The sequence below is a fragment of the Pangasianodon hypophthalmus genome, chromosome 22 (genome assembly GCF_027358585.1).
Source record: "Pangasianodon hypophthalmus isolate fPanHyp1 chromosome 22, fPanHyp1.pri, whole genome shotgun sequence".
Taxonomy (NCBI): Eukaryota; Metazoa; Chordata; class Actinopteri; order Siluriformes; family Pangasiidae; genus Pangasianodon; species Pangasianodon hypophthalmus.
Genome location: NC_069731.1, coordinates 17,748,145 through 17,776,142, shown reverse-complemented (window position 1 = coordinate 17,776,142; position 27,998 = coordinate 17,748,145). Strand labels below are relative to the sequence as shown.

Here is a 27,998-nt window from a genome sequence, read left to right as displayed (position 1 = left end):
GGCTGCGCTCGGTCGAAGCCCCGCCCCGGAGCGGATTGTTTGGAGCGGTCACAGGGGCTGATGGTGGACAGAGCAGGATGGCAGCCGGACTCAGGGACATGTGTGAGAACTGAAGTGTTTGGAAATCCAGTTTAGGTGAGCGACACGCTGTATTTCATCATCTGTAAACATGGATATTGTGTGTTAGTAGCGTTTGAGACATTCGGTTAGGGGAAATATCTGACTTTGAGTGGTGTTTCAGGTGAATGGAGGTGCTGTAGTGTGGAGTGAGATGCTGCCTGAGCTGGGAGACTGTTACTGCTCTGTGTTATTTACATCCATATGCCACTGAGAGCTTTTATTTATTCTTCTGCTCATTACTGTAGTACTAAATGGTCCTGTGGGTCACAGAGAGGGACAGGATGCTGACTTACTTTTGTGTTTTGTTAGGATTAACACATTTAACACTTCTTGTTTTTTATTTTATTTTTTCAGTATATTCTCTTGTTCATCAATACAGTAAAAAGTAACTTCACATCCCAGTGCATATACTAACTGTTCTGAACAGTAGTGTGTCAGCATAATATTTTAGTTTTACACACAAAAACAATCTGTATAAAAATTATTTTGGAGATAACTTAGAAATACAGATCTGTTTTACTTTTTTTCCACCCAGAAACCATGAGGGATGTAAACTTTTGCACGTCAGCAAAGGTCACGTTGTCATGGTTACAGCAATGCCCCCATGCTCCTGTAGTAAATAATGCTATTTTGATATAATGTTAATGTAGGTGGGCAATGTAACTATATATATATATATATATATATATATATATATATGTGTGTGTGTGTGTGTGTGTGTGTGTGTGTGTGAGTGTTCTAAAAGCTTGTTTATTAAGATTGTGATATTAAGATTAAAAGTAGCTTATTTATTTATTGCCATTTTGTCTAATCACCCAACTTTACATTTGACTAATATTATGATATTTGGATGTAATATGCAAATTAAAGGGCCAAGCTGAAACATTTTCTCCTTCTTCATGAGTTAAAATAGGAATACAAACCAAATTTTATATTACATTTTAAAAAAAAGCTTGTTTGGCATGTAATGTTGATGTGACATTTATTTATTTGTTTAAAATATTAAAAAAAAAACTTTTACCTTTTATAATATAAATCTCTTTTGGCATCTTTAATGCACATCTTGCACATCAGGAATCCCAGCTCATTATACAAGCATCATCGCTACATAGAATATAAAGTAAGTAATGGCTGTGTAGTGCACTACGTGCAGCCTACAGCAGTGAGCTGTTTGAGATTGGGCCATTTCAGGGTGGCAGATGGGGGCTGTTGTGTTGGGATGAGTCTCAGCGTGTGATCACGGTTGATTAGGTTTAGTCACCGTAACTGCATCGCTGGTGACATGAAGCTGTTATATGTTCCACGTCACATCGCATCATTTGCGCTTTTTGACGGGATTTTGTTTCCGAGGATGTTTGGGCGACAATTTGTGCTCAGGAGAAAGAGGAAGGGGGTCTCAGCAGGGGGGAAAGCAGGAGTGTTTTGCTTTTATTTTGGAGGAGAGAGGGGTGTTAAAGGAGGTTGGGGGAGGGAGGCGAGTCACATGCATGGGAGAGCCTGTGTGTTGCCGTGTGAACGGAGTGCTTATTGTCCCGGCAACCTTTCAGAGTGGCTTCCCTGAGGTCCTCACTTCTCCTCGCCCCCCTCCCCCACCTCTCTGTCTTTCTCACACACACACACACACACACACACACACACCCCACACACATCACATCACAGGCCAACTCACCATCACTCTCTCAGGCCTGGCTGAAACAACACACACACACACACACACACACACACACCCCACACACATCACATCACAGGCCAACTCACCATCACTCTCTCAGGCCTAGCTGAAACAACACACACATACACACACACCCCACACACATCACATCACAGGCCAACTCACCATCACTCTCTCAGGCCTAGCTGAAACAACACACACATACACACACACCCCACACACATCACATCACAGGCCAACTCACCATCACTCTCTCAGGCCTAGCTGAAACAACACACACATACACACACACCCCACACACATCACATCACAGGCCAACTCACCATCACTCTCTCAGGCCTAGCTGAAACAACACACACACACACACACCCCACACACATCACATCACAGGCCAACTCACCATCACTCTCTCAGGCCTAGCTGAAACAACACACACACACACCCCACACACATCACATCACAGGCCAACTCACCATCACTCTCTCGGGCCTGGCTGAAACAACACACACACACACACTGATGTTCCCACTTTCTCTGTCACACAGTGTCTTGTGTATTTTCTGCTTCTCTTTGATTCACTTTAACTTTAACAAATTATTTTAAATGCAACAGATCTCAATTTACAGAAAATATATAACAAGTTACACAGCAGAAGAAAAGAAACAAGTATGACGATAATATACATTTAAACATATAAAAGCTACATGAAAGTTTATTATGAAATGACATTATTATTATTATTATTAATAATAATAATAATAGGTTTAAGAATTTTATGGTATTTAAAAGTTCTTATTAACGAAGCAAAAACTATTAGGAAAAAAATTAGTTAAAATCGTAATATTCAGTGCACTCAGTATTATATGAAACGTAGCATATTACTTGAAATCACATAAATTTAAATTAAAATTTGGGTAGATTCAGATATATTGGGAGAGTTTTTGAATTTTCAGTTTTTCTGAGCTTTCTTTCCGTGTAAAGAAAAAATGTTTCTTGAATATTCTAAAGAAACAGGGCTTATCCTTTAGTCACACATTTCTAATGATGTTGGAAAATGTGGCACAATTTAGAAATGATTACATTCTAAACATTTGTACATGATTTGAACGAACTTTCTACTTTTTACAGTATTACATCTTATATTAGTCATGTGTAATATATGAGTCATGACAACTTTCTAACCTTATGAAAAATCTAGCCAAAGCACATGTCATTTTTGTTACCCCAAGAGTTTTGGAGGAAGCTTCCTGTTAAATGATGACCACGCCCCTTATATGATGTCACATGAATTAAGCATTTCCGCTGCAAAGTTTTCACTTTCACTGATCAGACCAGAAAATAAATACTGCTAAGTGAAATATTACCTGAATTCTCTCTCTCTCTATCTCTCTCTCTCTCTCTCTCTCCATCCCACTTTCACTGCATCATATAATCAGCGCCGGCTGCGTCCATGCTTCCATACACACCAGAGTTACAGCACCATGGAGAGAAGCCGCTCTTAATGAACACTTTCCGACACACACAGATTGTTAACTCATGAACGATAAACAATGCAGTCTTTTAAACCACCCTGAGCTAAAAAAAAACAGGGGTTTTAAATGTCTGATTGCTGATCGTAGAGCTTGGTATTTGGGTCAAATTTTTTAAACGGCTCTAAATTTGTGATTCTGTATTAACAGCAGAGATTTCAGATTGTCCACTGAGGCGTAAAAAGTCCAGAATTATACGTTGTGATTTATTATATATTGTTTGTAAAGGAATAAAACATGACAGTGTATACTGCTGTACTGCTATAGAAGTTGATCATTTTCCAAAAACAGCATATCCTGAAGAAATTTGATGTGAAAAGTTACAATTTTTAATTTATTAAAGAACGACACATCATCCTTTTTATCCATTTACAGTTACATTTAATTTGGAAGAAGATCCACAAAACAAGCACTTACATTATAGCAGCTATAAACAGTCGTTCTTTCAGCAGCCTTCCTTTTTTTCTTTCTCTTCAAAAAACGCAGTCTGTCACGTTACCAAGAACGCTCAACCCTGACTGTTACAAAGCGCTGACGCTGGAGACTCCTTCCATCCACATTATATCAACATGTCCTTACAGAAAGCTTCACCGTATCAACAACAATAACACATCTCTCTTTGTTAAATAGCAGCACTTGTTTTTATTAGGCTTAGATGATGTGGAGCGTCTGCCATACAAGTCCCTGCGAGTGAGTTGTTACTATAGAAACGATAACGTATTACAACAAGCGCATTAATATAAACCTGCGATTCTAATGACAGCTGGCACTATTGTCAGAGCGGCTGTTATAGAAAATTAATCAACACCTTTGGACCAATCAGATTCAAGAATTCAAGCGCGACGTGGTATAAATGACATGTTGAGTTCTCCTCATGAGCAGATGCGAGGGGCGTGGCGTGAGCTCAGCGAACCCTCAGCACTCAGCCTGGAATCACCTTACCGTATTACACTGACAGATGCACACACACACACACACACACACACACACTCACACACACACACATACACACAGAGTGATGGTTGGACCGCAGTGTTTTGTATGTCAGAGTCTTTTATTTGAGCACAATGCAGCTTGATTTCTCCCTCAGGCAGTGGATAAGTGTGTATGCGTGTGCATGTGTGTGTATGCGTGTGTATACGTGTGTATGCGTGTACTGTTAGTGATGTATGACGGGTGTATCTATGAGTTTTCGTATGTGTGTTTGCTGTGCGAACTCACTGCATTGTTCTGGAGGACAGGAAGCCAGAGATGGGACACACAGAGGAACAGGAAGCTGCAGCCTGGGTGGGGAGGTGCAAAACAGGAAGCAGGAAGGTGAGCAGATAAGATGGCCACCCCTGAGAAGCTTCCCCACCATCCCTCTGGTCTTCTCCCTCGTCTTTTGACCTGCAGCCCCCCTTTTAAGCCAATCACGTGGCAGATGGCCTCTCAGCTGGCCGATCTCTGCAGGGGTCAGGATTTCACCAGATTCAGCGTTCCAGTTGACTCGATGACATGTTAGAGGGCAGCTAGAGTGATTTTGCTAATATGGAGTAGGGCTGGGCGATATGTCGGTAGAATATCAATACCGTGGTAATTTATGTCACTGTTTACAGAGATATCACGGGTATTGTGATATCTTTTTATTATTTATTTTAAATAATTACAAACAGACTGGATGCTTGTTCTTAAATGTGCACTAGGTAAGATTATTTTTTTAGATTAGTTTTTTTTTTTTAAATTAGGTCTGTAACAGTTAGGTGGGTTTAACATTTGAGTGATTCCCGCCCATGTTCATGAAGCTCCACCCCCAGCATCTATGGTGGCCTGTAGAGTAAAGTGTCTGTAAAATGACTGACAGGAGGCGCATCCAAGGACAAACAAGCATTCCACACCAGAATTCAGTTTTCCAAACAAGGTTTCTCAGTGACTTGATACACTTTTGCTGTGGACTTAATACATTGTTCTACATATCTTCCAGGCTATTTGTATAAGTAAGGAATAAAAAATTAACTTCTACACCTTTAATATTTTGTACTTGAAGTTTTAAATTGTTTAATATTTTAAAATGTAGACATTAAGTAAACTTTTTTGTGCATCTTTTTTTTCTTTTCTTTTTCTTTTTTCCGGAATTTTCATAATCCTGAAGAGAGGAAATGACAACTCTGATTCAGCACCAAATGTGTGTGTGCGTGTGTGTTTTTTAAACTGTGTTATAGAGCTGTAAGGGTTAAATCTCATTAATAACAGTGTAATTGAGAAGTGGTTTAGTTTAGCAAAACTGTGAACAGATGGATGTGTGTTAATCCCCAACTGAGCTCCAAACCCAATAAACAGCATGTTGGATGAAGCGTGGATGAGCCCTGACTCTGAGCGTGTGTGTGTGTTTTCCATCAGGCTGAGTGTGGCGAGGGAGAGCCATGCCGCTGTTGAAGAGGAACATCGAGCCCCGGCACCTGTGCCGTGGTGCGCTGCCTGAGGGCATCGGTAGTGAGCTGGAGTGTGTAATGAACAACACACTCTCTGCCATTATCCGCCAGCTCAGCAGTCTCAGTGAGTACACACACACCTTAAAATAGAGATATACAATAAATGCTACAATCACGATTATTTATCACAATAGTTGCCGCCACTATTTACGTTGCTATTGTACCATTGTTCACGTTAATTTCTCCAGTTTGCTCTAAACAACCACGGGACACACACGGGCTCCATCTTACATACACACGGTTAAAAACAAATTTATATTTGAGCGTTTAGTAACTGCTTGGTCAGGGTCACGGTGCTTTAAATTAGACTACTACTTTGTTTATAATTTGGGAACTATATCCAGCTATAAAAATAAAAATATCTACGCAGATAAACCGGCGCTCGTCTGTAGCTGAGATCCGTAATGAACTGGAGTGATGTAGCTGAGGCTGAGGAACTGTCAGAGCCAGAATTCACACACCATGATGACGCTCCTGACATTTTCGATCTGTCTGTTTTTCTGGTGTGTCCATGGGCATATTAGTAGTGTTTAGGCCACGCCCATTTCAGATACAGATAGTCATTGTGTTACACCCCTACATTAATATATCTGTCTAATGACATTTTCATCCGTCCATCCTACAGCTGCACCCTAAAATCTGTTATTCTTCTCAAGCCACTTCAGCACCCCACCCCTATGTGTGTGTGTGTGTGTGTGTGTGTGTGTGTGAGAGAGAGTTGTATTGTAGATGCCTGTAGAGGGAGTGGAGTAGAGCCTTCAGCAACAGCTGTGTGGGTTAAATATAAATGGCTAAGCACAAAAGCCGGCGGGGTGGGGAGGCAAACAGAGACATGGCCACTCTGTGTGTGTGTGTGTGTGTGTGTGTGTGTGTGTGCGTTTCTGTGTTTGTATCTGTTAGAGGGGGTACACACAGAGACAAGGCCACAGCCTGTCTGTAGTAGCGTGTATTAGATACATGGTGTGTGTTGGCGTGGGAATGCATGCAGATAAGTATGTACTTAGCGTGTTTGTGTGTGTGCAGTGTCAAAGGTCAGGGCTTTCGAAAGAGCCAGGTCACTCTTCCTTCCTGTAAATATTTTCCTGAAAGCGTCCTGCAGGCTTTTGTTCGACATAGCTGTTATAAATAGACTCTATTGTTTGTGCTATCATTCACTGCCGTGTATTACTGAATACAGGCATTAGTTCAGCAGCAGGATTACGAGATTCTATCAGTTTAGCCTTCTCTAAAACAGACCATTGATTTTTCCACCAACAGCAGAGTGTAAGCCAGAGGCCAGGAAAGTACGCCGAGCTCAAAGTGAGAGCGGGAGACACGGCAAAAATGACACATCGCAGAACTTGAAGCTATTTTCCAAAATACAGCAGTGTTCATTTTCTCCATTAATGTAGAATCTTTGGTGAAAAAAAAAACATGATTTGGTCATATTTTACTTATTTGGTTATTGCTAGTTTTAGCGTAGTATTTGTTGATGAAAAACTAAATCATAAAATAGGACTGGAATACTTTATTCAGTTTTTTTTTTTTTAACTCCACATCACATCTTTTTTTAGAAACACTTTTGGTGCACCGTTTACAGTGCACTATATCGAACAAGGAGCAATTTGCAATTAAACCCAGCACTTTGCTTCAAACTTTTTATCCAATGACGTGCTGCGGCCACATCTATAAATGAATGAATGAATGAATGAATGAATAAATAAATAAATAAATTTAAAAAAATAAAATAAAATAAAAAAAGGACTGTATTACATTAACAATGGGTAAAAATTAATTTCTACTACAGCACTGTTAAAATCCCCGAATCTTAAAAAAAAACATGTAATCGCTGATGTGGTGACGTTTTCTGTTAGGAGAGGTTGATATAATATTAATGGAAGGAGTCTCCAGTGTCAGCGCTTTGTAACAGTCAGACGTTTATCGACACAGGAAAGTCTTCAGGACGGAAGAGTTTGTACTTTCCGGTTTCTCTGTAACTTGACAAGCCGTGTTTATTTTTATTAACTTATTATTAACTTGTTAACTGTCTTATTGACTTCAAGAGAGAAAGAAAGAGAGGCTGGTGAGGGAAAGACTGTTTATAGCTGCTATAACGTAACTAATCACAGGAACTGACTTGTCTCACGGATTATTTTTGTGTAACAGCGCAATCTGAAAAGTGTCATTATTTTCTGCAGTTTATGTAATAAAAATATCATCATGGTGTGGATTTTTCAGCTTGTAAAATCTTTTAAAAATTTCAAAACTCCTTTTACATCCACACTAATGACTTGTCCTTCTACGAGCTTCAGTCTTCTAAATTATTTTTTCAGATTTACTACATTAGAAAAATTTAATTAGAGAAAGTAGAGAAATTTTTTTCTTTGTTCAATCAATCATTTCTGATTTGGAAAATTATTATCATTGTATTTTGTCATAGATTTTGAGTTCAATGGTGAATTGTTATTCAGTTTTATTTTTTCATTATGTACAATAGCGTGTGCAAATGAATACAACCAGAGGGCAGGTATTGAATTTGTGGAAACCTGTTTCGACCACATGAGACAAAATGAAAGTAAATATTCGAGTTTCAGTATCTCAGAATAATGAGAGAATTTCTTATGACTTTTGAACACTTTTTTTTTTTTTACATCTGTTGAGAACAAATTATCACGCGCCAAAGATGATTTACCATTTATGCAGTTATTCTTTCTAAAACAGGAAACCATTCTTAATTATCAGATTGCACACACATTAGTATCATTTGCTGTCTTAGAAAAGTGAGGGTGTTAATTATTTGTGGGTGATTAATTAAAAAAAAACTTTATGTCTATTCAGCAAAACTAAATGCAGTGATACTGATCATATATCATGACGTACTATGATATAATATTTATTGGACATGATGATTTTAACAGTAATAAAATGCAATGAATGTCAAAGCGTGTGCGTTTATTTTCTCATGTCTCTGATCTCGTCTGTAGGTAAGCATGCAGAGGACATATTCGGCGAGCTGTTTCGCGAGGCCAACGCGTTTTATCTGCGAGCGAACTCCCTGCAGGATCGCATCGATCGGCTCGCCGTCAAGGTCACTCAGCTGGACTCCACTGTGGAGGAGGGTAAGGCATTGTGGGAAACCGAACTCCAGGTCAGCACTCGATACATTTCTGTGCTGGATTTGTCCAGCTAGAGTTACATAGAGCTGGCGCGAGATAGGAGACAGCAGCTCGGACACAAAGTAGACATAAATAATAACTTTTACTTCTGACTCTTAAACCTTTTTTGTATTTTGTGCAGCAATGAGAGCAAGGTCTGTCCTTTTTTTCACATTGGAAATTACCAAAGCTTTTGGCTAAAATGTTTTATGTTTTATGTGTGATGTTGGTAGCTTCTGAAGAAGGTAACAGAAACTGCGTCACACATAACGTTTGACATCATATAGACACAAAAACACTGAATAAAAAAAATGCAATACAAGAATAAAACAGAAACACTCTGACACTTTGACAATCAAGTTCCTTTGGTTCCTCTTTGGGCTGTTTCTTGTTTTTGGATGTGTGGAAAAAATGCTATGTATATAATTTACTTTTCTTTGTGTGTGTGTGTGTGTGTGTGTGTGTGTGTGTGCAGTCTCTCTGCAGGACATTAACATGAGGAAGGCCTTTAAGAGCTCTACAGTACAGGACCAGCAGGTGGTGTCCAAGAGCAGCGTCCCAATCCCTGTGAAAGAGATGCACGAGCTGAGTGACCCACCTCCCCCCCTCAACATCCTCTCGCCCTACAGGTGTGTATCGCTGTGTGTTTGTGTGTGTGAGTGTGTGTGTGAGTGTGTGTGTATCTGCTCGCTGCTAATCATTGGTACTCTCAGTCTCAGGCTGCTGCTTTGCATCTCTTGTAGCTTATGTGGCACAAACACTGCTCATGATTAAAGTGCATTAAATGAACCGATGTGTTTTGTCCTTCCTGTCTCTACAGGGACGATAATAAGGATGGGCTGAAATTTTACACGGACCCCTCGTACTTCTTTGACCTTTGGAAGGAGAAAATGCTGCAGGACACGGAGGACAAGAGGAAAGAGAAAAGACGGCAGAAGGTAGGTCTCACGTTGCTCTTCTTTCTTATTTTAAGTCTTAATGCTCCTTCTGTAGCTAATGATTGACGATCACTAATTATAGACTTAGTAACACATCTCTCTCTATCTCACACATTTATTTCCTATGACAGAACATCCTGAAGTGCTTTATTCCTCTAATACCACAGCAGTTTGGCATTTTTTATTTTATTAATGAACATCATGCTTTTTAGATGTCCATGAGACAAGTTACTTCCTGTTATCACTTACATTATAGTAGCTATAAACAGTCATTCCCCTCACCAGCCTCTCTTTTTTCTCTCTTGAAGTTAATAAGCCAAAAAAACCACAGCTTGTCATGTGACTAAGAAACTGCAAAGCATAAACTTCTCCGTTGTGAAGACTTGCACATGGTGGAAAACCTACTGACTGTTTCAAAGCACTGACATTGGAGAGTCTTTCCATAAATGCTAAATAAATGTGACACACTTTTTAAATACATTTATTATTAGCCTTAAATTATGTGTCATGTCCACCATCCAAGTCTTGGTGAATGAACTGTTACTATAGTAACAATAAGATATTGGAACAAGCACATTAAAATAAGCCTGTGATTTGAGTTACAGTCAGAACTACCATCAGAGCTGCTTTTATAGAAAATTAAGAAACACCTGACCAATTTGAATTTGAGAATTCAAAATGTGTGTGTGCATCCTGATGATATGTTTTAATGAAGCACTTGTGAACGCTACAGGAGCAGAGGCGCTGTGTGGATGGCACGCTGCAGAGAGAGGTGAAGAAGGTGCGAAAGGCGCGTAACCGGCGTCAGGAGTGGAACATGATGGCCTTCGATAAGGAACTGAGGCCTGACCTGCGACACGGGCACATGCTGCACAGAGGAGGATCATCTGAGGGCTCCATGTCGCCAGAAAACAGGTGAAAGGACATACACACGCTACAGTTACTATTCTTAAAGAAAAATAAAGACAAAAAAATGTTTTTCTATGCTATAATGTAATTATTGAGAATGAAACAAAAAAGAGAAGTGTTGCATCAGAAGTGAATGCAAACACGCCTATCACATTTAAACATGATCAGCCAGGAGGATTTATTTATTTATCAAGGTTACAAATTCACTCGGCCGGGACACAAGAGCTCGAATTGCTTAGTATAGATCGCGATTTCTATATATAGCAGTCATGATTTTGCAATATTTGAGATGCAACACCAGATGCTTGTGTCCTGACATTCACTGCACTCTCAGAAAAGTGCAACACCAGACTGTACAGTTCCTTCCTGCTGGGGCGGTACCACTAACGGGACATGGTTTGCACCCAGAGTGTGCATTTTTATACCTTTAAAAATAATTTAAGGTACATAATTAAATCTTAAGGACAACTGATGTACTGAAGGCACACCATATGGACCTAGGTGAAAGATACACTAGCGTTACATTTTTATTTCAGAGAGTTTGTGGGTACATTTATCTTAAATGACACAATAATGCATGATTTAGTTTATTTTTATTACACATTATGCTGTATATGCCTTATTTGAATACCTGTTTGGGTAAAGAATACTAAGGTGACCTAAGGGCCTAGTAAGAACTACACTAAAAGCTGCTTTTTATCCAGAATAAAAGCAAATTTGCAAAAATCAGTGACACACAGACTTAACATGCATATAAGCATGATCATGTATGCACTCACTCTCCAAATGGAGGTAAGAGTATTGATTAAAAAGTAAGCAGATTGTATAATGAATGTCATGTATAAATGGAACTTAATCCTCTCTCTCTCTCTCTCTCTCTCTCTCTCTCTCTCTCTCTCTCTTGCTCTCCCTTTTTGTTTCTTTCTCTTTCTGTAGATCTCATGGCCAAGACCGCCTGGACCATGGCTATCTGACCATGTCCAACCATGCAGGCCACGCCCACACGTACTCTGGCCCTCCCCCCAGCATGGCGGCCCTCTCGGCTCACGCCCACATGGGCATGGAGCAGGACTACAGGACGGGGGCTATGGCGTACCGCTCGGGCACACTGGGGCGTCCACACCAGGCCCCGCCCCCTCCTCCATCCATAGAATGCATGAACGGCTCCACGCCCCTCCCACCAATGGACTACAGGTTTGTGCTTTCACTACAGATTTTGATCGATGACCTGCTATCAGGGTTTAAATAAAAATATCATTTGCATGGCCGTTATCACAGAAACCTAATCTACACCACAGAAAATCTATGCTGTATATTTATATAAATGGCTCCACCTTGTGGTGATGATTTAAAAAAATTCCCTCTTCTCATTTTCCTCTCGTCTTTCTTTTTACCACAGTATGGATTACATGAACTCAGCCCCGCCCCCTCCAGCCCCAGCTCCTCTCATTCCATCATCTCAAACTGCCTTCGCTATGCCACCCATGGGCCCGCCTCCAGGCCCGCCCACTGTAGGCGCAGGTTACATCCTGCCTGCTTCACCTGCCTCTGGACCATTGGCTGCTCCTCCTCCACCAGGGCCTCCACCTCCTCCACCCAGCACCACCCAACCCATCACACCCAAACGGCCACCCGTGCCCACTGAAGCCCCGCCCATGAACGATGCCCGCAGCGACCTGCTAGCAGCCATACGCATGGGTAAGAGATATTTCAGTCTCTGTAAATCTATTCTTTACTCGACGGAGTAGAAAATCACCTTATGTATCACCTTATGTATAATGTTACCTGCTTGTCATGTTACTGATGGTTTGTATAATTATTCACCCCCTTGAACTTTTCGACTTTATGCAGTGTTACACCCTGGAACTTAAAATGGACTGGGATTATATGTCAAGAATCTAAAAAAAAAGCCCATAATACTGAAGTGGGGGAAAATCAATATAGTTTGCAAAATGGTTTTAAAATTAAAAAAAAACATCAAGTATTCCATAAGTATTCACCCCCATTGCCACCATCAGAAGTCACATAAGTACATGAGGACATCAGACACATAAGTGGACACTTTGACTAACAATTCATGAGGAATTAAAAATAAAATGAATAAAAAAATAAGCTGTGTATTTAAGGCCAACGTACACTTCCTCAGTGTATTATGTAGAACATTTTGTTGCCTTAAAATATAAACTGAACCAATGCATTAGAGTAAAAAATAGAATATAAAAAAGTTTTACTCTTCACTAAAGTAGTAAAAGGTCCTTTCTTGCTAAAGGTACACCATTACAGCTGAGAATGACGCTTGTGCGTGTGTTTCTACTCCCAGGTATCCAGCTGAAGAAGGTGCAGGAGCAGCAGGAGCAGCAGGCAAAGCGGGAGCCGGTGGGGAACGACGTGGCCACCATTCTGTCCCGCCGCATAGCCGTGGAGTACAGCGACTCCGAGGATGACTCTGAGTTAGAGGATAATGACTGGTCTGACTAGAAACACACACACACTCACACTCACACTTCCTTTTGCCGTAACACTGCAGTACCTACAGTACAGAGATGTGCAGAAGCTCTCAAAAGTTTGATCAAAAGGCTTAATCTCGAAAGTTGTTTCTAAGACAAGTATAAATTAATCACTGATTTTATTTTCGAAAAACACACAGCTAGGTTTCTATCCGATTTAAAAGAAATTTTATTTAGAAGAAAAAGCTGTCGAGTGACTTCAAAACTTAAAGACTCGACTGCTCAAGAAGCTGACAGGCTGAATTTTCTGTGCCTTCATACTGATAACTATTTGTAAAATAATGCAGGTTAATGTTAGAGTTAGAGTTAGGGTTAACATTCAAAAAAAAATTTAAAAATGAATTCACATGTAATTCATCTAAATCAACCACATCACTCTTGTTCTTTTGAATTCATTTTCTATGAGATCAGGTTTGTTCAGAGCTGACATCAAGTCTGCTTTAAAGAATCGAAACTATGAGTTTTGATTTATTTAACTTTTTTTTGATCACTGCAAAAAATCTATACAGATTAGTTCATTTCTCATTATTCTAGAATGTGGGAAATGGTAAAATAAATTACCTGAAGCAGCGATTAAGGGGTCCAAGCACTATGCCGTGGACTGGCGATGCTCAATGCATGACTTGAAATGATGAAATAATTCACTGGATACACTTTTCCACTTTGTGTAAGAATGAAGTCAAGTTCTTTTCAGATAAGAGAAGATTTCTGGACATATGTCTGTTCCGTAAAGTTGATGGAGGATGTTTCTGGTAATTATGATCAGTTTGCGTGGGTTAAGTGATTTCTGTATAAATCAGAGATGGGAGTGTCTTCATGATGTATTCATCAGTCATCACACCAAAAATTCCGTATGTATACATAAACCTCCTCATTTTAAAACAGATTGATTGTTTTAACCTGTTGCTTCGGACACGTCCTCTTAAACATTGTCTGTATTTTATTGTTCTGTGTTTTAAACTCACTTGGTTTGGTTCCAGCGGGAGATGATTGAAAAGAGCGAGCTCTTCCTCGAGTGTCTTTATGCTGGAGAAAAAGTGCAAAACCTCTTTTCCCACAGGATATAACAATGTTTACCAACACGTCAATTCAGACGAGATAAATATTACCTGGTTATTTCTACTGGTCATTTTATAGAAGGTGAAATCTGGTGTATTCTTTCCAGATACGTATACAAAGTAATAGTAAAATAATGGAGTAATGTAGAATGATTTGGACAGTTTTTGCACGTAATGATGGTGATAGTGTAAAACATCGCTGCCAAGATATTGCTTAAAAAAATGTACATGAAATATCTTTGGCTACTGAATAAGAAGAAATTGGAATAATGATTCTGTGACAAAAGTATTTGGAAGAAATATTCAAAGTATGTTCAACTTTGGCTTGTTTGCCACCTTTGGTGCTTGGACCCCTAATAAAATATGGTGTGTCCAAACTTTTGACTGGTTCTGTGCGATCAAACCCACAATATGATGCTCATCCAGCTGTTTATTTAGATATTAGATTTAGTAAAAATAATTTTTTTCTTTAGGTAAAAGCAGCTGAGAGTCAAACTTTGTTTGTGATTGTAATAAACTGACAAAATTATCAAAATTGTCAAGTGAACAGGCGAGATGGTTCGGTTAAATAGACAAACACACCACTGAGAGATTATAGCTATGCATGATGCAGGCCTGGAGGTCACATGACCTGGACATCCCTTAAGAGAGCTGAAGAAAATCTAAGGAGTCACGGTGACGGCTGTGCAAACTCTGCTCTTGTGACAACGACTAAAATGAATCATCTGCTCCAGGACCCGTCGAGCCCTCATCATGGAAACGGGTTCTTGGGGGACTGGCGTCTCTATGGAAACAGTACAGCTGGGATGCAGATCTCCATGGCAACCATGGAGCCTAGGTAGCGAGCGGATGAAATAAAACAAGCGCAGGCCGGGATATTTTTAATGCACAGCACATTCTTTTAATACAAAAATTAACAAGAATCTCTCGATTTTAAACTAACCAAAGCAATAAAAAGAGAGCACTAACACCTTGGAAAAATATACACCACATTCACGTAATGTCTTACAACATCTCAGTTAAATAGTGCATGTCGATTATCGTTTTTTATAATAATTTTGCAGATACGTATTTTTGTTGTTGTTGTTGTTGTGCCATTTCTCAAAAAAATAAAGTGCATTTCACAGTTAAGACTACGCATACGTCTACACAAGATGCTGTTCCTATTTCACCCAACCCTTTTTTTTCCCAATCACATCGTTCATGACACGCGGGGTGATGCGATTTCAGTCCCAAGAGGACATTTTGCTTGGAACCCTCAAAGAAAGCTTGAGGTATGTGTCATCACAGTAGTCCTTCTGCTTCACCCTTTATCTCAACGGACTCAGCATATCAATCCCTCGCAAGCCCTTTGCACTGGCACTACACACAATATCTCCGTTTATGACACCACAGGTCATTTTTGCAATCAAAGTCAAGCTCTTACAGTGGATTACAGCGCATCTACGATTGGTTACATTTGTGTTCTCCATCTGTGTCCTCCATCAGAACATGTGATGATGTAATATTACTGAATATTATTGATTATAATATTTAAATTAATATTATTACATCACATCAAACTAAAGACTCGACCAGGGTGCAGCTTTGAAGCAGGATCCTCATCCTCTCCTTGTCTTGTTTGTCTTTGCGTGTACGGATCACTGCACATTGATCGTTTTGCCCGCTCAAAACAGACACCGATTAGCTCTCAAAGAAAAAAGGAGACAAGGTAAAGAGGTTACATCGGGTGAAATTGGACGAGGCCCAAGGTTAATTGTTGGCTCAGAGCACCATGACTAATGTCACAATGCCTCTCCGGTGTCTCATGCCTTATTTACAGGATCGGCTCGATGGAAAGGACGCCTTGGAGAATAAACGATAATAACTATTCCTTTATCGTACATTCAGAAAAAGCTGTACAGCACGTCGAAATGCAGGAAGAACAAAAAAAATAGAAAATTGATAATAAAATAAATCGATTCTTCAAATGCGTTCTCTTTTCTGACGCTCTTTGTAAAATGTCATCCTCATCGACGTCATCATCATCATCTGCGATGAAATATTAAAACCTCCAGCATCGGCTCAGTTACACTTCAACAAAAAAAGAGGTCACTCAGGTCAAAGGTCACGTTGGATAGGCCGAGGCTCAAGAGGCGACGTCTCTGAATGACAGGAAGACTGAGCTTTTTTTTTTTTTTTTTGACCCCGTACACATCTTTGGGGAATTCGCACAGGAGACGTTTGCCACCTCACCTCCGTCCGTTCTGCATGCCTTCAGGGAGACAGGCTTTTTAGCATGACACACACACGAAGACATACGCATACATGCACGTACACGCCGCCATGCAACAAATGCGATCATACAGAGACATGACACACGTTACAGGTCAGAGATTCACGACGGCAGATGCAAACTGCATGAACGTGTTACGCTGAGGGGGAGGACCCGATTCTGTTGTAGGCAGTTCGACTGCTGTCGTAGCGCCAAAGGTTCGGACAGATCATTGTGTCCGGTTCACATTTTGGAAATACAGCTTCGTTCATAATGCTTTGGGTTTTACAATAGAAGTCACCCGCAGTGGTCTTGCTTTATTTCCACTCGGGGACATTTGGAGTGGCATATTATCATATGGTGATATTTCCGATTTGCTGGACGAAGCTGTTATTGCTGCTGGAATATTGCTGTCATTTTGGTGAAACACTCAGATGTGGTTATTGCTTGCTCATGGAGTCTGACCTTAGTGCTGAAACAGATTTGAGAGCAGGAGTTTTAAAGCATTAATATAATGTGATTCTGGGAAGAAAACTGAAATATGCACATTTTTTTTTTCTACAAATGTAGTCAAACAGGCAAAACACTGCAGTTTAGCATTCAAATTCTGCTATTTTTGCACTGGAGCTATAAGGCAAAACATATGCATTAGCACATTAGCACCATGCAAATGTGGTTTCTACCCTCTTAAAACCGGTTCCTCAATGGTTCCTGGGATGGTTACGGTCCTCTAAACACCCACGACCTGTCAGTGAATCCAGCTGGTTTTAGACTGAGTGATTTTATCGACCTTTTAAGATTATGACTTGTCACATTGTATAAACTGATCCTGTGATTAAAGGAAATTACTACGTTCTGTTTATGTCATCAATCAGCGTGATCCTAGCTCGAGCACAAAACAGCCTCGCATAAAAACAAGCTTTTTTTTCTGTCCATTAGCATGATTTGTTAATGTTTAGCCATCATATATACCGTATCTGTAGCTGTCGCCATCATATATACGGTATCTGTGGTCTCATCCCATGCCGTCCTCCTATTGGTGGCTTTTGGACGAGCATCATAGCAGCGCTCACACTCTGACATTTTAATGAAAAAAATTCTGCCAGAACTTTGTTCTTCAGCTTTCTTTGGCCTTAAGACCGCTGACCTCAACTCATGACCAAGGAACCTTTCAGTTTTCCCAGAGGGACAAATCAAAGAATACTTAAGAGTGATAGATTTAGTATCAGGTTTAGACAATATGCCTGCAACTAAATAACAAAATTGTACTGAAAAAGTTTCTCAAAGTTTCATTGGATAGTTAAAGGTTCTTTGTTTTAGGGTTCCCCTAGTAGGAAAACTCAGAGAACCCTTAAGAGTGGCAGATTTGGTGTCAGGTTCAGATACAGTGTGTGCCTATAATTAAATAGTAAAATTTGTTGTAGGTTCTTTGTTCCCCCAGAAGAACAAGCCAAAGATTCTTTAGGCTTCTCCAAGTTTTTACAGGGTATATACATGATGCTATTCATGGTCATAAGCTTCCATTAAACCAAAAAGTTTCATCTAAAACCATAACAGGTTCTACAGCTTGTCCTTCTGGGAGATACTGTAAAACCCTACACCAGTTTCCCTTGCATAAAACGTTCCAGCTAGAACCCTTTTAAAGATCTAAATGCATTAACCATACAAATCGCCTTTGAGGAATCCTTTTTGGGCGGAGAACCGTTTGCCTTTATAACAATAATTGCTTCAGATTAAAAGTGTTTAAATAACATTAATATTACTTTTCAAATTGAGATAGATTAAAACAGGAACCATACATTCTTAGGAAAAAGTTCCTCAGTGGTTTTGTGGATACTGAGCCTTATAGCTTGATTGCAAAACTTAAAAAAAGCAGAACTTAGACACAAAACTACAATTTGTGCAATTTGCCCCCCTTCATTATTTCTTGGAGGAACAGCAGCTTAGCCAAGCTCTTTCTTGTAAAGTCACCATCAGCTAAACTCCGCAAGCTCATAACCTCCCTTATCATCAAAATCGATGGCGTCAGAGGAGAGCAGCGGTGCTAACTAACTAACCTGGTGTTTGTTTGGTTTTTGTCTATAAAGCAGCATCTGTGTTTGCTCTCATTATCTTCCTCATCAGCCGCTTGCTTTCCAGGGAATACTTCACATTCAGGTGATAAAGGTGATTAGGTTATTTCTGTATTTCAATTAAAACACTTCAAGTAATTACCAATTAATATAAATGAATTTGTTCATTTTCCTATTGGCCATTATTTAGACTGGCGCTCAGCTGGAAGTAAAGTATGAAGGGCAAAAACAAAGGACTTTTTAAATCAGAGACAACATCACTGAATTAAACAAATGTCACTAAAGCGTACATTCATTCAAAGTGAACCCCCTATTCATTCATACACAACTGCTTAAATATCCATGCACTTCACATCCAGCCCAGTTCATTCCAGCCTCCGCTCTTTATGCAGGAGGAAACCAATGCTAGTCATCCTGTGGCAAGAAATGGAAATAAAGGCATCAACGGGTTTTATTCAGGGGATTCTTGTTAGCTCTTCATGGTCTTCTGATTTGGAGGACATTGTACATTTGGGCACATTTGGGTCAGGGTCTTTAAAGCAAAACGAAAAAAATAAAACCGCACAAAAATAGCAAGCAGGATAAAGCAAGATTGGCGCTGCTTTTCTCTCCAGCGGATGACGCGAGGCGTGGATCACTGATCGCTGCGGCTATTTTTAGCTCCCCATGGCTGCTTGGTTTTCAGCACACGTTCAGAATGCAGCAGAGAAGAGCGAGGCCCCTCATCTCAGCCTCCTCCCTCACTGAGGGATGCCGCTGAGGCCTTTCAAAGGAGCACTCATTGTTTACAACAGCAAGTTTATCTACATTTTATGTACAGATAAATGCCGTGAAAAGGTTGGCTTTGGTGGCAGTTTGGTGGCACCAGGGTGAGGGGGAAAAAAGGCCATGTGGCAGTGGTCGAAGTTACATCACAATAAGGGGAAGACGTAAAAGAAGGGCCACACGTATGTCCCCTTGTCTCACAACGGCATGCAATCCCAGGGAGACATGTACGTTAGACGTCGCTGGGCGTCCGTGCCCGCTGTGCCATGCTGGCCGGGATGCAGCCGCAGCACACCATCCAAAGCGCCTTCTGGATCTCCTGGTTGCGGAAGGCGTAGATGACGGGGTTGATGATGGAGTTGTAGGTGGCGGGAACCAGCGTGGCGTAGGTGTACAGCGGTGGGTAGGTGTAGTCAGCAATAAGCGAGTAGACGGTGAAAGGCATCCAGCAGGCGGCAAACGTTCCCAGGATGATGGCGAGCGTGGAGACGCCTTTGCGTGTCGTGACGTAGTGCGGTGTGGCAGCCAGGAAGTGGTGCTGCACGGCGATCTGGTGCGCATGCCGCATTACAATCTTGCAGATTTGCACATAGAGCTGCAGCATGAGCCCGAAGAGCAGCAAGAAGGACACGGACAGAACAGCAACATTGTTCTTTGTGAGCGGCCGTACCACGCTGCAGGCGTCCTCCTGACTCAGGCAGTTTACCCCCGTGACGGGCAGCAGACCAAGGCACAGGGACGCCCCCCACAGCAGCACCAGCATGGTGTAGGTGAAGGCAGCTGTGCGCTCTGAGTTGTACGTGAGCGCGTAATACAGCGACAGGTAGCGATCGATGGTGATGGCCAGCAAGCTGAAGACAGAGGCAGAGAACGAGGCCACCACCAGGCCGATCGTGAGCAGCTGGGCCGCGTCCGAGCGCAGCAGGTAGGCAAAGGCGAAGTGGAGCACCAGACCCACACCGGCTAGCAGGTCAGCCAGCGCCAGGCTACCGATCAGCAGGAACATGGGAGCACGCAGAGCCGGGTTTTGCCAGATCACCAGGACCACCAGGGCGTTCTCGCAGGCTATCAGGGTGCCCGACGTGCACAGCACAATATCCCACGGATTCACCAGCAGCTCGGCAGAAGACTCCGGGGGTAAAATGGCAGGTGGAGGAGGCGTTCCAGCTGTCAGGTTCTCGGTGCTCCCACCACCGCTGCTGACCCAGCTGGGGTCAGGGGTCAGCCAGCTCGGGGTGACTGACACCTGCTCGCTCATTGTGCCTCCCGTCTGAAAGAAAACACATTTATCATTTAAAATGACTGTATTCTTAGAAAACAAGGTTTCTTCAGTCTGTTGCCCCTGGCGACATCCTATATGTTGTGCAGAACCCTAACAGAGAGAGGCCTTACTTTTCAGAATAGGTCCATGCTAGGACCCTTAACCATCCAAGGAGACACACACGAGGAGATTTTTTTCTTTCTAAAAATGCAGTGACTTCATAAACACTTACAGATGTTCTCAAAGAAACCAAAGATTCTTTGGTTTCTCACTTCCAAAATGGGGTTCTACTTCTTCTACGGTTCTGCACAGAACATTTAAGCGTTCTCCCAGAGGGGAAAAAATCTTAAGGGGCTGTAAATTTCACTTTTGTTTAGAAGGAGGGATCACTTCGTGTGAAGCGATATAATTTATTTATTGATGAGACAGTGAATTGAGAAGTCAGCTGTTACATTATGGAAGTGCTTAAAAATAAGTGCATTGTTGGTGATACATTTCAGTTTCAGTTTTAACCAGAAACATAATTTTGTATTACTTAAGAGCAGCATAAGTTTAAATTTTAATCAATCTGGTGTGCATATGACATTATTATTTTATTATATTTGGCCTACACACAGCCCATGTACAAGGAATGTAAATCACCTGTTTTTCATTTTAGAACCCAAGAACTATTAAAACATTGATTCTGCTCAGAACAAAAAGTTTTTTTTAATTCCCTTTCTGAGCCCCGCTTTGGACACATACAGAGTCTGAATCTTGCACTGTTATAAAACTGTTCTTTAAAGAGGACTATGAACACTATGCAATTAGAAGTCTGGTATTGTTATCATCATTATTATCATCATCAACAGGCTGTTATTCTTTCTGAAACCATTATGATTATGACTAATGTTGTACTAATAACACTTTTTACTCTTGCTCTTGCCATCAGGTAATTATATTAATCTTAACACTGTTGTGTCATTATAACAGACCTTTTCACCTAACTGTATTATTTAACTTCCTGTAGCGCTCATGACTACAGCACACTCATCTCTGTGTCTGACTAAAATGAGAAATTTGTTCCAATTTGAGGATGGTCAGACTTTATTTTATTTCAGATTTCATTCGTTCCTTTCACCTATATATGACATTTACATCAATCATAGTAGTGGCCAGAATCAAATAAAATCCAACCTGATCTCATGAGAAATTTGTATAAATTCAAGGGTGATGTGGTCAGACTTTATTTTATTTCATCCCTATAAAGTAATAAGAAAAGTTAATATTACAATCTAGCCCTAATTTTTAATCTGATTTAAATCAGTTGAATTGTGACTCATCTCATTATAAAGGAAATGTTATGACAAATATAAATAGTCTCTATGGAACAATAAAACCTCAGCTAAAACCCGGAGAGACAGCATGCATGCATGCAAGAAGCCACAGACACTCTCAACCTCCTCTGTCTGAATCAATATTCTTATCATATGGGGTTGAGTGCAAACGTTCACACAAAACCCCTAGCACACCCCTAGGACAGCACGAAGAAGACAAAGAAATGTAATTCATAGCAACACAACCAGTTCCAGTTTGTTGTTATTTCACACATTTCTTCGTGATCACAAGCTTCATTATCACTAACTATGAGGATGCCGAGGTCTGGACCTCAGTAGTCTAGGAAGGGGTTTTTTTTTTTTTTTTTTTTTTTGTAACCTCTCACATAGCTTATCTCCAGTTGTCAGATTTACACAGCTGATCAGGTAAGGCCACAAGCTCCATAGCTGGCCATAAATAAACACAACACCGGGTCAGTTCTAAGTTGTTGTATTATGTTACATTACTCATTAACAACACACAAGGAAACGTGATAAACTTCATTACTAAATATTGTACTGATGGCAAAGTATAATGTAATGTAATTCACAAATCTACAGCATAAACAATTTTTATGCTTAATTTGCATTATAATATAATAATGCATAATTTGTATTGTTGTCTTGATTATGGCTGGAACTATCTAAGAGGACATTGAGGTCTGGGCCTCTGTAGATTTAAAAGGTGTTTTTTGCACCTGTATCGAGTTTTATGGAGACCACCAGACACTTGGGGGGGAAAAAACTGCCACTTTTCTGTTTTAGTTAAAATGCAGATACTTGAAAAGTTAACAAGCACACTTTCTTATTAAGCCCTGTAAGTAACTTCGTTTTTCTCAGAACACTTAGAACTTCAACGAAAACAGTCCGATTTAATGTAAATACGCTACAGTACATAAAATAATGAACATCTCAGATGTATCATTTACAATAACTAGATAATGTAATCAGTTAATGATGAGATCTCTACTCCATTGTTCTTTAATATATAATCAGTTCACTGTGCAAATTGCAAAATTGCTCTGAGACTGTTTGATCACTTTTCAGGCTCAGCTTCAATAAGGAGACTAAATAAATGCTATATTCGTACAGAAGACCTCTTATACTATGGGCTACTTTAATATAAAGACAATTCACTTTGTCATTTTTTAAGAAATATGAAACTGTTGTGAAATCAACAGGTAAATTATGTCTTATAAATCAAAATATTTAACTCAATAAAAGTAAACGCTTTTATGGAAGGATGGAAGGAAAACATAACGGAGAATAAGATTAGTCGTTGTACACATGCAGTACACATTCAGCATTGTGATATATTATCTATGACACATTTCTGCAACCTGGACCTCACTAAAATTTACATCCTTGTTTCATGGTCTTGATCCATGATACACCTCCAGATCATTTTGAATATCTTGGCATATTTTTTGTAGATAAATTATTTTTTTTTAAAAATTGAGAATGCAATGCATTTTCATGGGGGATGCTAACTTTGTTGTATGTTTCTATGATTTTATGGTAGACTAAGGACAAGTCATGATGCTGATGGGCTGCAGATATTTTAAACAAACAAACAAAAACAAAAAAACCCATAAGTGGGTTGGATTTAGTAAAGATGGCATTGCTTCTCTCAAGGCCAGCATCAGTAAGATTTTATATGATCCTATAAGCTCTTAAAGCACTACACTGCAATTATATATATATATATATAAACTAAAATAAAATAAATAATTAAAAAAAAGACTGACGTTTTTAAGCCTTCTTTACAAATCACATAACCATGATGAAATGCATGCATTATTCCTGGCCTGTTTAGTGCATGCAGTAGGATGCTGTTTTGCTGCTTCACAGCCTGTAGATCATGTATACATCCAGATCATGTATACATCCATCCATCCATCCATCCATCCATCCATCCATGCATGCATGTGAAATCTTAAAAATACCTGACCTTTTTTTCCTGTTAAAAAAAATAATAATAAAAAAAATCCTCCCTTATCCTCCTGTAAATAAGTCCTACCTTGTAATCTTGGAGGTCGAGACGCGCGATTCAGACGCGCTCGCGACCTTGTTGCGTGTCCATGTCCCCCGCGGCGGCGGCGGCGGTCGGTGCCGCAAAGAAAAAAAAAAAAAAAAAAAAAGCCGCTCGTTTATCACCGGGCTGCAGGCGCGAGCGCCAGCGGCTGCACGAGCATCCTCGCAGAGCGTCCTCCGTGCACGAGCACGAGCACGAGAGAAACCGGATCTCTCCTCCTCCGCCCTCCTTCCTCCACACACACACACACACACACACACACACACACAAACACACACACTCGGTGTATTGCGTTAGTCACGCTTTGTTTTCGTCGGAGGACCAACCTGGGGGGAAAATAAAATCACAACCGAGCCGTCCAAAGGTCGCAGAAAGACGGAGGAGTGACGCTCCATGTGGGCCGGGTTGCCAGATTGGATTCTCCGTTTCAAACCTAATCTGTCTCTGCTGAACTTTAAATGAATTGGAAATCAAATGAAAACAAATTATAGCTTGTCTGAGGAAAAGGAAATAATTTTATGATGTTCCTTTATAATACATAATATCATTGTAGTGCAATTACCCAATCTGGCAACCCTGAACTAAGTCTTTGGGATAGGCAACCATTCATTCATTCATTCATTCATTCTCACATAGCATGTAAATAAGACCATTTTAGTCTCTGATTATTAGGATCTCTAAGACACATGCAAACCCTCCTTAGGCTTCATGCAACATTTATTCACATATCAGTCTTTCATTCCACTTATACTGAATATTCATTCATTCATTTATTCATCTTCAGTAAGAGCTATATCCTGGTCAGGGTGGTGGTGACCCCGAGCCGATCCCAGGAACACAGTGTGAGGTGGAAACACACACACACACACCCTGAATGGGACACCGGTACATTGCAGGGCTCAATGCACACACACACACAGACACACACTCGCACCTAGGAGTGATTTAGCAAAGCCAATCCATCTACTGGCATGTTTCTGGGAGGGAGCCGGAGAACCCGGAGGAAACCCAGGAGAACATGTGAAACTCTGCTCAGACAGTGACCAAGGGAACCTGGAGATGTGAGATGGCATGTACCACCTATCATGGTCCTGTCCAAAAACATGTTTCTACTATGACTGTTAGAAAAGGACTAGCAGGATTGATCTTTCAGAGATAAAAATACATCAGTATAAGGTTTTGTTTTTGTCATCCATCCATTCTCTGTACTGCGTATCCTACTCAGGGTTGCGGGGAAGCCTGGAGCCTATCCCAGGGGAACAAGGCAGGGGACACCCTGAACCGGGTGCCAATCCATCGCAGGGCAAAGTCACACACAAACACACACACACACACAATCCAAAGGAAAACCAGAGTACCTGGAGGAAAACCCTGAAGCACGGGGAGAACATGAAAACTCTGCACACATAGGGCAGAGACAGGATGCGAAGCCCAGACCCCGGAGGTGCGAGCGGACAGTGCTAACCCCTAAGCCACCGTGCCCCCCGTTTGTGTCATCCATATCAGTTTATGTCTCTGTCCTTTTGAATAATTTCGACTTTGGGTGGACAACATATGTTTAATCTATCTTGTTTTAGCGTCTCCTCCAGAGGCATTTTGGGGTAATAAACGATGATAAAGTAGATAATCCACCTTGATCATGTTCATTATTTCACGTGCAATGTCTCAATCATTGCTGATCACGTGTTAGCCTGCATTCACACTAGCAAGTGCTTGTGTCGCTTGTGCGTTAATGTTGTTGCTTCTGGGCGTGCACCATGAAGCATTTTTTTACCTCATGAGAAACGGTAGTATCCTTAATATCTAGCCATCAGATAACTAGATGAGTTGTACACACCACTTTTGTTTATTTAAGTATGATTCACATTTTATACGCTAGACTTCATGCTAACGTCACTGGTAGATTAGCAAAGCAAGCTATATGTACTACACAAGAGATGCTTAAAATCTCTGCAACTTCCTTTCAAACTTTATTTCCTTCATATTGTCTCTATACACATTTAATGAGAGGTCATATATGATAGCACAGTAATAATGTTTTTGTGCATCAAACAGTAAATGAGAACTAATTTTAGATAAGAACTAAAGTCATGAGTGGGGAACTGAAGTACCATCGGACCACACACACCGTAGGATCGGTCTGAGGAATCATTTGAGCCAATCATTTGGATTTGTTGCTTTCCCCTGCATTGCATAGAACTCAGAAAATCAGTTGTTTCGAGCATGAGATGTTAAATGGACTCACATATTTAATACAACAACAATAATAATTTTTTTGAGATTTTATAGTGATTTAAATATAGTGATTGTAGTAGAAATCACAAAATCACTTCAATATGATCCTTCTTTTTTTTGAATCATTATTTTTTTGGCTCATCAACAGCAACTAGTTTTCATGGTGTCAGTTCTGAGTGGGTGTTTTTGCTGAAGTGTTGAAACAGATCGCATTTTCTCTTAAAGTTGCTCACTTCGCTGCTCCCCTGTGACTGTCTATTCTGAGGATGTGCTATTAACAGCATGCTGATCTGTGTCATCCAATCTCCCCTCCAATCGTCCTGTATTTTTTCCTGCTTTTCTCCATCCTCTGTAACCCTTCAATGCCCTGCAGCTCTTCACCTTTCTGTCGGTTTACTCTTCAAATGCACCAACTGGTTGCTATGTCTGAGACATGAATGTGGGGGAGAGTGGGGTCAGCTGTAACATTCCTCACATATTTTTTTTGTAAGAAAAATATTCTAAAGCTCCAGTTTTTTGACACCTGATAAACTCCATTTGGACGGGATTAGTTTTACATGTGGATGTGGGGTAAATCTCTGGGATTATAGTCCAGTCCAGATCCTACATACACACACCTCAGGTGCCAATGATCTCTACTACTTCCTTCCAAGCTTCATTTTTCTTCATAATTTCTCTATAGGCAGTTAATTAGAGGTCGTATATGACAGGATCAAACGAAATCATGGTTAGACTTTTTTTCTTCCATTTTACACGTCAGTAGTTGGAAACTAATTGCAGGTAGGAGCTAAAGTTGTGAGCAGGGAATTGAAGAAACGTCGGACCACACGTGCCATAGGATTGGTCCGAGAAATCATTCAAGCCAATTGTTTGGATTTGTTGCTTTACCACGTCGTATCTAATCAGCATAGAACTGAAGAATGTAAATGTCAATCGCTGTGCATTAGTAACTGGCCGATGTCACAGATCTGTGATGCACATGTCCACAGAAAATGTCACCTTCTCATGTGAAGGTAGGATTAGTCTCATCATCGTAGCTTGTTGCTTGTAATACAACTGACTTCTCTCCTCTACATCCTGCAGATAGATTAATCACAGATTAAACAGGTCACACGTGTCTCGTTGTGCATCTTTGCAAATTTGATCTGACCTTAGTCAACGTCACACTGCTCTACATTCCTCTGAACTCACTGAAGGCAAATTGATTGAGCATCTAATGAGCACTTGAGCCATTTCAGACTTTAAGTGATCGCTGAGCGGCCTCTGCGAGAATGGATGAGTCATCACACGACAAGCCAAGGTGTCAATCAAAAAAACCACACACACACACACACACACACACACACACACACACATACACACAGGAGAGAGAGCTCCTGATGGCTGCGCTGATGCAGGCCAGCAATGAGGAGGTGGAAATTACATTTGATTTAAAAGCAGGCTACGATCCAGCCCAGATTAGCAACAACGCCCAGAAATGATGGCTCAGTGAAAAAAAATGTACACATTTTCAAACATTTTTATTCCAAATGCAGTAAATCAGCTTTGACATGTTTGGTGTCTGAAGTTCTTTAGATTTGCACTGGAGCTCTGAGGATAAGATACAAATAAACTGACATTTTTTCCTGTCTTTTTTTTTTTTTTTTTTTAAATAAAACAGAACAAGAATTAACCTATTTATTA

The 27,998-nt window shown here is 40.5% G+C and overlaps 2 protein-coding genes across 4 annotated transcripts; one reads left to right on the top strand and one right to left on the bottom strand.

Annotated features, from left to right (window-relative positions):
• wasf3b (WASP family member 3b) lies at positions 1–15,321 on the top strand. Of its 3 annotated transcripts, XM_034298074.2 has the most exons (10): positions 74–135; positions 4,563–4,638; positions 5,701–5,856; positions 8,756–8,890; positions 9,402–9,555; positions 9,747–9,864; positions 10,598–10,779; positions 11,710–11,967; positions 12,173–12,471; positions 13,094–15,321. In XM_034298074.2, exons 3-10 carry the CDS (start codon positions 5,724–5,726, stop codon positions 13,249–13,251), a joined length of 1,437 nt encoding a protein of 478 aa, XP_034153965.2. In that variant the 5' UTR covers positions 74–135; positions 4,563–4,638; positions 5,701–5,723; the 3' UTR covers positions 13,252–15,321. The 3 variants fall into 3 exon arrangements, with proteins under 3 accessions (XP_026793757.3, XP_034153965.2, XP_053083895.1); XM_026937956.3 differs by lacking the exon at positions 4,563–4,638 and having other exon boundaries at positions 1–135; XM_053227920.1 differs by lacking the exons at positions 74–135; positions 4,563–4,638; positions 5,701–5,856 and adding an exon at positions 6,662–6,784.
• A 135-nt stretch (positions 15,322–15,456) lies between these two features.
• On the bottom strand, positions 15,457–24,445 carry gpr12 (G protein-coupled receptor 12). Its single transcript, XM_034298075.2, has 2 exons — positions 24,066–24,445; positions 15,457–20,699 (listed from the first exon to the last, which is right to left on the bottom strand). The coding sequence occupies exon 2, from the start codon at positions 20,685–20,687 to the stop codon at positions 19,662–19,664; it is 1,026 nt and encodes a 341-aa protein (XP_034153966.1). The 5' UTR covers positions 20,688–20,699; positions 24,066–24,445; the 3' UTR covers positions 15,457–19,661.
• Between the last annotated feature and the right edge of the window lie 3,553 nt (positions 24,446–27,998).

Bases quoted from the DNA above. Each gene is read 5' to 3' on its own strand.
- wasf3b (XM_026937956.3), top strand. From the start codon at position 5,724: ATGCCGCTGTTGAAGAGGAACATCGAGCCCCGGCACCTGTGCCGTGGT. The intron at 8,891-9,401 runs GTAAGGCATTGT...GTGTGTGTGCAG, and splicing joins GGACTCCACTGTGGAGGAGG to TCTCTCTGCAGGACATTAAC. The intron at 9,865-10,597 runs GTAGGTCTCACG...TGAACGCTACAG, and splicing joins AAGAGAAAAGACGGCAGAAG to GAGCAGAGGCGCTGTGTGGA.
- gpr12 (XM_034298075.2), bottom strand. From the start codon at position 20,687: ATGAGCGAGCAGGTGTCAGTCACCCCGAGCTGGCTGACCCCTGACCCC.